This window comes from Epinephelus lanceolatus, chromosome 1, assembly GCF_041903045.1.
Source record: "Epinephelus lanceolatus isolate andai-2023 chromosome 1, ASM4190304v1, whole genome shotgun sequence".
Lineage (NCBI taxonomy): Eukaryota > Metazoa > Chordata > Actinopteri > Perciformes > Serranidae > Epinephelus > Epinephelus lanceolatus.
In genome coordinates this window covers 48591620-48602186 of record NC_135734.1, presented here as the reverse complement: position 1 = coordinate 48602186, position 10567 = coordinate 48591620, and the positions used below count along the sequence as shown (strand labels likewise).

Genomic DNA, 10567 nt, shown 5'->3' with positions numbered 1-10567 from the left:
ATGTGGAGACGGTGTCTGCCTCCCGGACCGTAACAGGAAGATGATTCCACAGGAGAGGAGCCTGATAGCTGAAGGCTCTGGCTCCTGATCTACTTTTGGAGACTTTAGGGACCACGAGTAACCCTGTGTTCTCAGAGCACAGTGTTCTGGTGGGATAATATGGCACTATGAGCTCTCTAAGATATGACGGAGCTTGACCATTTAGAGCTTTATAAGTTAACAGTAGGATCTTTGACATAAAGGGAAGATTAGATATTGGTCTATAGTTGGCTAACACCTCTGGATCCAGGGTGGGCTTTTTTAAGGAGAGGTTTAATTACAGCTACCTTAAAAGACTGTGGTACATAGCCTGTTAATACGGATATATTGACCATATCTAATATATGAGTGTTAACTAAAGGTAAGACCTCCTTAAGTAGCCTAGTTGGGATGGGGTCTAAGAGTACACGTTGATGATTTAGATGAAGAAATCACTGCGGTCAATTCTTGAAGAGAAATCAGGGAGAAGCAATCTAAATATATATTAGGTCTTACAGCTGTGTTTGAGGTTAGATAAGTACTATCTGAGGACAGGAGGTCATGAATTTTGCCTCTAATAGTTAGAATTTTGTCATTAAAAAAGCTCATAAAATCATTACTGCTAAGGGCTAAAGGAATACAAGGCTCAATAGAGCTTTGACTCTCAGTCAGCCTGGCTACAGTGTTGAAAAGAAACCTGGGGTTATTTTTGTTTTCTTCTATTAAAGCTGAGTAATAGTTTGCTCTGGCATTGTGGAGGCCCCTCTTATACGTTTTGAGACTGTCTGCCCAGATTAAACAAGATTCTTCCAGTTTGGTTAATCGCCAATTCCTTTCAAATTTTCGCGATATTTGTTTTAACTTACGGGTTTGAGAGTTATACCAAGGAGCGAACTTTCTTTGCTTTGTTAACTCCTTTTTAAGAGGAGCTACAGAGTCGAGTGTTGTTCGCAGCGAGCCTACGGCGCTATCAACAAAATGATCAATTCGGGAGAGGTTAAAGTCGGCACGGGAAACCTCTGTTACTGAAGGACTTGGTATTGAATTTAACGACGGAGTAATCATTTCCTTAAATTTAATGATAACAAAAATGTATTTATCATCTAAAACATATAACATGTATTGTCAATGCAGTAGGTCAGTAAGTAAATTGTTTCAACACTGGACTGTGTTGTTGATACGCCAATTGGCTAACCCAGTTCCCTTTCTGAATGACAGATACAGATTACCGCAGCCTGCTGGCGCGGTACATACAACATATGTGCTGGTTGGCCGCCAGCTGAAGTTTTTGCCATGTGATCATGTGTAATTTTTGGCAAAGACACAGGCGCTATTTACAGAGATAGCACTGGCGATCTGAACCGGTCAGTGGCGAAAAAAGCACTTTTAATGCGCAAACTTATACGGGACGCATTTGCCCCCGTTATCATTTTAGCTCGTTTCGCGGCTCCCGGCTGCATCCGCCTCCCTCAACACTGAACCAATTTTAGAACGAGTTGTACCTATGAATCATACGCACACATAAACATGGGGAAATAGAGCCCAGGTTGAAAAATACCGAAGTTATCCTTTAATCCATCTTTTTTTGTTACTTTACCATATCATTGTTAAAATAGGGTCTAACTAAGTATATAATGTTACTTTTTTTTACTTTATTACTTTATTCTTTCTCTTGAATCATTGTTCAAAGAGGGAGCTTCAGGGGTGTTGGTAGGTGTATTTTTAAAGTCTGGTTTCTGGTTTCCCTCTGCTTCGAGTCTTTATGCTAAACTAAGCTAACAACATCCAGACCACAGCTCTGCACTTATCACACAGACATGAGGTTATTATTGATCTTTTCATCTCACTCTCAAAAGAAAAAGAAAAATGACTTAAATTTTTAATGTGGCAGTTGACTGAGCTCTGTGGTGTCTGTTTCTCACAGACAGGAAACACTTACTGGCCCAGATAACAGATAGACTATAGGTTTGTAATGGTTTGCATGCATCTGCTGTATATACATTGTGTGTGTGTGTGTGTGTGTGTGTGTGTGAGCTGGCTTTGTGGCCTCTGCTAGACACTTCCTGTCTCAGAGGTTTGACAGTTGTTCTGTATTCTGCAGAACTCAGTCTCCGTCTGTCTGCTGATGTTGTCACAACTTTGCATATTTGAACCAGACCGATGAGTTGTTCTTCTGTTTGTTTTACTTTCCCGCTTTTCTGGACTGAGAACTCCTCTACAGCACCAAAACTGATGCTCTTGCATGAATATTTAAGGAAGTTAATTCAGTGTCATTTTAAAGACTCCAAAACGAATGACAATATGTTGACATTACTGAGGAAGCAACCTACTAACATTTTGAAATTTACATTATCAGAGACAGGACGAGGAGCTGAGCCTTTATTAATATGTAATATATGAAGCATTTTAGTTTGTGGGAGCGCTAGATGTTTAAATTGTGTTTGTTTGGAGGTAAAAAAAACTCCATCATATTTCAGAGGAAAGTAGTTTTTTTTAATCTTCAACATTTATTTGACAGCTGTAGTTACTTTACAGGTTAAAACACTTCATATATAACATGTTACCATCTTAAAAAATATGATGCATTTTTACAGATCAAAATGAAGGTAAAATTTGCACCAGCTCAACTTGCTGCAACATTAAAATGCTGTTTACATGTTAATGCATAAAATAATAATAAAATATAACATATACAATAATGCCTATAATGCTAACCTCTGTATTGTGCTGTTCTGCATGACTACTGCAAATTTTGTTTCTTTATGTAGACATTTTGTTGTTCATACTTCTGTACTGTCTTTTAAAGTAGGAAATATACAAAGCTATTCAGCCCATTCTTACCATTATAAAACAAAACAATATCCCAAAAGCTCTTTGAGACACATAAAAGATGTTTAATAAACTGTGATCTTTTCACACAGAAGTGAAACATTTAGTCTAAATAAAGTCTTTTAACATGCCTGGAAGTAGGGAAATGACTTCACATGAATAATACTCTCTAGTCTGAATATCAGGTTCATCATAAAACAAATTTTTTCTCACAGCCATTTTTAATTACTATGAACTCTTTACTCTTTATAATTATAGTCACCTCTGTGCTGCATGTTGAGACGAAGATCACTAGATTATAATGTAGCTGCTTCGCTGAAGACAGCTGTCAACTGACGTGTCTCAACAAAACCAACTGTAGTGTTTTTGCCCTGCAGCTATTTTTATTCTCTTGAGGGCTCAGTTTTTGGTTTCACACGCTACATTTACCTCAGTTTCTTCTTTTTTTATGTATCAAGTTCGCTATTTTCTTCCCTGGTGTATTTTGTTTAACCTGTAGAGTAGAATGTGTAACCTAATAGTTTTGTTTTATCATGTTTTATTGTCATTCCTGTTCCTTTGTGCTGGGACAAACTGTTAAACATTGATTAACAGATCTCTGTGTGTAATTCATGAACCTCTTATCCAGGAAGACTCTGAGATGTTGAGGGTGTTAGGGCAGATTGACTTAGACTCTATTGGTAGGTTAATTAGCCTGTCCAGGGTTTTCTGAGTCGTATTCACCTTTGTTGTCACTCAGACCCAGCCCACAATCCCCTCCTCTGAGTGTTGTTCCTCAGAGCGAGCTCCACAGCTTCACTGTGAACTTCTGTCTCCACTGCACAGTGGCTAAAAACTCATCTGAACCCGACACAGAACTGGACCTGAAAGATTTTTTTTTTCTTTTCACACCTACAGTTTGAGTCAAAATGAAGATCGCAGCCTTCAATGCAAAAAACCTGGGATGGAAAAAAGTCACAAACAAGACGGTGGTCCACTACCTCACCAAGGTAAGTGCTCAATTATAATGACTTTATTGACAATACACCACTGATAATAACAGTACGTTATTTACACAACACGTTGTGTTGCCTGTGTGTCCTGCAGATCATGTCTCAGTACACTGTGGTGGTGATACTGGAGGTGATGGATAAGAGTGGTAAGGCCATGCAGAAGTTACTTAAAGAGCTCAACAACAACAGGTGAGTTCTCTGCACTGTGCAACCTGTTATAAAGATAATGTCATGAAGAGGGAGAAGCTCTTTTTAATACTTCCATTTTCTGCAATTTAATTTTGTCTTCATACTATAATGAAGGGTGAAGTGCCTAAACATGCAGTTGATTTGTCACAGGTCTAGTATGAAGGATTTAGTGACATATATTGGCAGAAATTTAATATAATAAGTATGTTTTCTTTAGTGTGTGATCACCTGAAAATAAGAATCATTATGTTTTCTTCACCTAAGAATGAGCTAATTATATCTACATAGGGAGGGTCCTCGTCTACAGAGATCGCCATGTTGCACTGCCATGTTTCTACGGTAGCTCAGAACAAACAAACCAAACACTAGCTCTAGGTAGGGAGACTTGTCTTATCGCATTTTCATGTCAGCCACAGTCGTTAGAAGCCCCTCCACGATGAGCAACATTGGAAAAACACCAATTCTGACGGCTGAGAAACTGTTTTATTCAGTGTTTATACTGCTTTAAATCACTGGGTCATGAACATCTGGATCTGAAGTTATCACAGAAAAAATATGAGCACAGATCAGCAGGTGCTGGGCTAAAAGCCTGTCTCCGACATGCCAAATGGCATCAGAGAAACACTGATTTGTACCCTGAAACTGCTTTATTCAGTGTTTTACTGGTTTAAATCGCCTGGTCTGTTTGTTTTGGAGAGGAAGAGACCTCTGCCGATAATTCAGCTCCCTGTAAAAACCTCCTGAACACTGAAGGAATTCTAACCAGGACAAGTTTCAACTGGTTGCAATCTGCAATCCTCGCTGCTAGACGCCACTAAATCCCCTTAAATCTTACACACTGGACCTTCAATAAGATAAATATGGCAGACAAGGAGGTTCGATGTTGACAACTGTCACAGCCTGCATTCTGCTCCCCTTCTCTCCCTCACCTGCTCCTGGTAAATTTTTTAAATTTGCCAGCCAGCCACGCACTCTCTGCATATAAGCAGCTGCTGTCTTCCCCTCAGTGCCACATTGTTCTTGAGCCTCATGCAAGACTTTGCAGCACTTCTTACCTGCCTGCTCTCCTGTTACCGACCCTGCCTGCCTCTGACCTGTCTACTTCATCTGTTTCCTGGTAAACTCACCAGCCTTCTGTCCCCGACCACGAGTTCTGCCTTCGCGTCTGTGGTTTACGTCTGCCTGTGGCTGTGTGGTGTGGTTTTCCTTCCATGACGTTTCAGCGAGTGTTCCCACCTGCTTGTCAGTTGCCTGCTGCAGCTCAGAGGCTATCTGGGAGACACCACACACTGCCTTGTGTGTGTGTCCACCTTTCACTTACCTGTCTGCCGCTGAACCCAGAGACTGTGTGTGGGCTCTGAGCCCAAAGAATGAACTATTAATTGAATATCTTCGTCGGCTCAAGTTTCTGTTTATTCTGTGCTTAAATAAAGGTCATCAATCACACCCGTTACAGACGACAGCCCTTAATAAAAAACAGTTTGGATGTAACAAAGGACATACTGATGGTTCAGCCTTTACTTTCAGAGCCTCACCTGTCGTATAAAGTTTTGTTTGTGAGATGGAACTACGACATAAGACATGAAATTATTAAAATCATGATGAGTTTAGCAAATGAAATGGTAAACCAATCTGTTTATTGGACAGTTAGTTGCATGTGTTGATGCATGTGGAAAACTATAATGACAAGAGTTTACAGTTCTGAAGAAAAATTGAAAATCTGCCCAAGAGATTCCAGTATTTGTTGTGCACTTGTGGAATATGGTATCATGAGAGGAAAAGGCCGGGTTATACTGAAAAAGAACAACTATATGATTTTGTTTTTGTATTTATTTAATTCACTGCAAACTGTCACTCTTGAATAACCAAGTTATTTCTTTGTGGGCTCCATATCAGCCTGAGTGTAACAACAATGACTCCTACAAGCATTCTCTGATCTTTTATCCCTACTGTACAGATTTAGGTGACAGAAAATATTCAGGTGCTTGACATAACAAAGATCATGGTCATGGTTAAATGAACCAAACGGTGAGCGAGTGGTTGGGCGAGGGATGGCTAGTAAGCTGTGCCTAAATATATCCTCACAGAGATGCTGACGGGACAAAACCCAAACTGAATTATTACATATCTGAAACACACACTTCAAGTAATTTAACTTTCATGTTTATCTGTTTTATTCAGCTCCAACAAAAACCGTCCCTACTCCATGACCGCCAGCTCCCGACTGGGACGAGACACCTACAAGGAGCGCTTTGTTTGTTTCTACAGGTAGGAGAGCTCAGGTGCACTGTCACTCCCAAATTAAAGCTATTATGCAGTATTATGATTCCAATGTGTGGGATTTACATACAGTTCGTGGTAGCACACAGACTCAGAAAGAGTGCATGGATTCATGTAGCATGCACAAAACACATCAGTGTCCTACAACATATGCTTGTGCTTATATCCTGTCTCGTGTGTGTGTGTCTCAGAGAGGATGATGTGAAACTGAAATCATGTCACCAGTATGAAGATAATCAGGTTGGAGATGTGGATGCCTTCGCCAGAGAGCCCTTCATCCTGCGCTTCAGGTGTCCATCTACAAGTATGTGTTATGTTTCTATAAGCATTGTATTTTTTTAAAAAAATATGTTTTAACTGTCTGGACCTGTGTATTACAGAGGTGAAAGATCTGGTTCTGATCCCGGTCCACACCAAACCAAAGGACTCTTTGAAGGAGCTGGACGAGCTGCATGACGTAGTTGATGCTGTCAGGAGAAAGTGGAGGACTAATGTAGGTTCACTTGTTTGACTCTTTTAGAGAGTGTCAAGTAAATCATATAGGTGAGGGTGTTTGTTGACTTCCCAACTCTGAATTTAATGCCTGACACAGATGAGCTGTTTGCCAATGGTTACACCATTTTACGATATTCAAATCCGATTTGGAAAACAATTTTAATGGACAACAGAAGTATTTAAAACATTGCAGCAAACACTGTTTTAACATTAATTTTAATGATAATTTTCTGTTAAACTTTAGTTAATATGACACAGAAATGTTTTCTGTCTTTACTGCATACGTTTTTAACTGTTCTGCTCTCTGACACTTCAGCCTTTTATCAGTTTATGACTGTTTCATATTTAAATAATTACAGATATGTTACTTATGCCTGGTGTGATAAAAAAAAATGCAAAGGCTGTTTTGTTTGTCCGTAATGTCTTTACGACCAAAGGCACATAATAAAGACTGAACAAAAATTTAAATACACTTGTTTTTGCTCCCATTTGTAGAGGTTTAAATTACAGATCTAACATTTTGCTGATAATACTTATGGACTTTTAATGAGTCATATGTCATGTGAGGAATATGTAAGCCAACTAACTTCATTTTTATATCTTTGGATATCCACAGTGGGGTTAGAGTAAAAAAAAAAAAATTTACATCGTAATTGTGGTTGTTTTGTTATTCTTTTGCAGAACATTATGATTTTAGGGGATTTTAATGCAGATGGACGTTATCTCTCCAAGAGGAAGAAGAAGAAGATCCGCATCTCCTCTGCTCCTTATCACTGGCTGATAAAGGATGATGTCGACACGACGACTAGCAACTGTAATGACCACACCTACGACAGGTAGCTCACATCTCAGGGCTGTTATCTAAGTTGATTTTTGTCTTGTTTATTTGTTTTATAAGATTGTGATGCATGTCCTGCCAACAGGATCGTTGTGTACAGAAAGACCATGCTGGACGCCGTCGTCCCCGGCTCGGCCAAGCCCTTCAACTTCCAGAAAGAGTTCAACCTGACGGATGAACAAGTGAGACTCATGTTTGTGTTGATCAGCACATATTCAAACCTCTTCATCACGGATAGTTTTACTCTATTTTAAAGTGGATGTGTCATTATTCGAACTTTATTTGGTTTCCCAGACTCTGAGTATCAGTGACCACTACCCTGTGGAGGTGGAGCTGAGGACCAATCAGAAAGCACCAGCACAAGGGCCGATGGCTCTGCCCCGCACAACAAAGACAACATCCATCAAAAGACGAACTCAGAAGAAAGGTAGGCTATCATTTGTTTACTGACATCAGGGACACATTTTGTTTTGCTTTCACCTTGTACTGTTTTATATAGGAGTAGAGTTATTAAATCAAAGGGTTTAATGCATCATAAATCTCACATTCTGACCACAATTCAACCATATTCCCATCTTTAATTGTTAATTTTTAATGGTTTTCAGCATGTCAAACTAGTGCACTGCAACGCATCAGTAGTTTACAGCAGTGATTTTGCTTTTCCAAAGTAACAATAACAGTCACAAGGAGAAGAGCAAGGCAACATGCTGTACATGTTTAGGTGTTTAAAGGATCATTTTTTCAAGTATATCTTAAAAACAGTCCTCCTTGTTGATTTAAATTTAACACAAACAGGAGCACAGAAGAAGAGGAGGGCGAAACCAGCAGGAGCAGAGAAGATCACAAAGGCAGAAAAGAAGAAGACAATGCCAGCAGCATTACAGAAGAAGAAATCTGAGTCAGCAGGAGCACAGAAGAAGACGAAGGCCAAGCCAGCAGCATTACAGAAGAAGAAGAAAACTGAGTCAGCAGGAGCACAGAAGAAGATGAAGGCCAAGCCTGCAGGAGCAGAGAAGAGGAAGAAGATTGAGGCGGCAGGAGCAGAGAAGAAGATGAAGGCCAAGCCAGCAGGAGCAGAGAAGAAGAAGAAGACTGAGGCAGCAGGAGCAGAGAAGAAGAAGAAGAAGAAGAAGACTGAGGCAGCAGGAGCAGAGAAGAAGAAGGCGAAGGCCAAGCCAGCAGGAGCAGAGAAGAAGAAGAAGACTGAGGCAGCAGGAGCAGAGAAGAAGGCGAAGGCCAAGCCAGCAGGAGCAGAGAAGAAAAAGAAGACTGAGGCAGCAGGAGCAAAGAAGAAGAAGGCGAAGGCCAAGCCAGCAGGAGCAGAGAAGAAGAAGAAGACTGAGGCAGCAGGAGCAGAGAAGAAGGCGAAGGCCAAGCCAGCAGGAGCAGAGAAGAAGAAGAAGAAGACGGAGGCAGCAGGAGCAGAGAAGAAGAAGGCGAAGGCCAAGCCTGCAGGAGCAGAGAAGAAGAAGAAGAAGACTGAGGCAGCAGGAGCAGAGAAGAAGAAGGCGAAGGCCAAGCCAGCAGGAGCAGAGAAGAAGAAGAAGACTGAGGCAGCAAGAGCAGAGAAGAAGAAGAAGGCTGAGGCGGCAGCATTACAAAAAACAAAGAATATGGCAGGAAAAAGGACGAGAGGACCGTCATCAGACACACCAGCCAAAAGAAGACGTTTGGAAAAATGTCAGTCAAACAGACTTTCAACATCTTGCCTCACTCAATAATTTTAAAGTGATTTTAGAATCTGTCACTTTGACTGATCAGGATACTGTGAGTCATATTACTTTCATCAGCAGACAAAGATAGTCTCCAGCTGTACACATCACCAGCTTTGAACTGATGATTGACATTCTTGAATTTCTTTGTGTGTGCATAATGTCACAAGAACAACAAAAACCTTGCATTATATATGACAACTGTATGTTAATGTCATATGATTTTAGGTAATGTTCAAGTTTCATTCGTTATATTTTTATGTTTTATTTGCCCTCTATATATTTTCACTCTTTCCAACTTTGTTTTGCAGCTGCTGCACAACAGTTTACCTCAGGATAAAAAAAGTGTTGTCTTTCAACCTTCGAGGTCTACGAACCGGAACTTTAAATAAAGTTTATTGCAAGTAAAATGACAGTGTGTGGAAATTCTCTTCTCTTCACCTGTGTACAGTTTCCTCTGCACCTGTCTACAAGTTACTGAAGGTGGGCATGAGTCTAATAGACCTAGCCTGGAAATTCAGACTCAAGTCTAGGAAGATTTTGAATCTGGCCCTCGCCGATACACCCTTCCTACCCAAGGGCGGCACTAACTGAGGCATATAAATGCCGCCGAACGCAATTGGATAGCACGATAGCCAATCAGAGCAAAAAACAAGGTGACGTAATCATTGCAGTAAGCCCCATTTGTTTGGCGACCAGTGGGGCTAACTGATATATAATGCTTTTGCTGTATCCTGTCGGCAAAACGGCAAAAACGTCCTTCCTGGAAGTGAAGGCTTCTAGGGCAGTCTTCTGTTCCTCACTCAAGGAAAAAGATAAGTGTAGTTGGCTTAGCGTTTCTTCCAAAACTAAATTGAATGGATGCGGTCCTTCGGCAGCTGCCATCTTGGCTGTTTACTTTTAGACTCTTACTGCGCAGCGCTGTCGTCATCATGTTACGCCTGCCCAGAGTAAATGTACTCATCTAATTGGGAGTAATTGGGAGTAAATGTACTCATCTAATTTGCATATTGTGATGTCACTAGGTGGTGTCACTAGACTAAATTTTGAACATATTTACCCAGTAGATTTTTGTTTGTCGTTGTCTTTTTTGTTTTTGTTATCTCATCCCCAAAATAAAGGAACAGGAATCAGTAAAAGATAAAACGGGCAGTGATAAAATGTAGTTTTCTAGTAGCCCATCAGCCAAGTAGCACAGAAGCCTGATCAGTCTA

At 40.4% G+C, this 10567-nt stretch overlaps 1 protein-coding gene across 2 annotated transcripts; it reads left to right on the top strand.

Moving 5' to 3' along the window:
* The first annotated feature begins 2033 nt into the window (after nt 1-2033).
* On the top strand, nt 2034-9766 carry LOC144464487 (uncharacterized). Of its 2 annotated transcripts, XM_078171605.1 has the most exons (10): nt 2034-2178; nt 3745-3836; nt 3934-4028; nt 6210-6296; nt 6500-6612; nt 6689-6801; nt 7485-7639; nt 7727-7823; nt 7936-8068; nt 8437-9766. In XM_078171605.1, exons 2-10 carry the CDS (start codon nt 3756-3758, stop codon nt 9360-9362), a joined length of 1800 nt encoding a protein of 599 aa, XP_078027731.1. In that variant the 5' UTR covers nt 2034-2178; nt 3745-3755; the 3' UTR covers nt 9363-9766. The 2 variants fall into 2 exon arrangements, with proteins under 2 accessions (XP_078027731.1, XP_078027735.1); XM_078171609.1 differs by lacking the exon at nt 2034-2178 and having other exon boundaries at nt 3374-3836.
* The last annotated feature ends 801 nt before the right edge of the window (nt 9767-10567 follow it).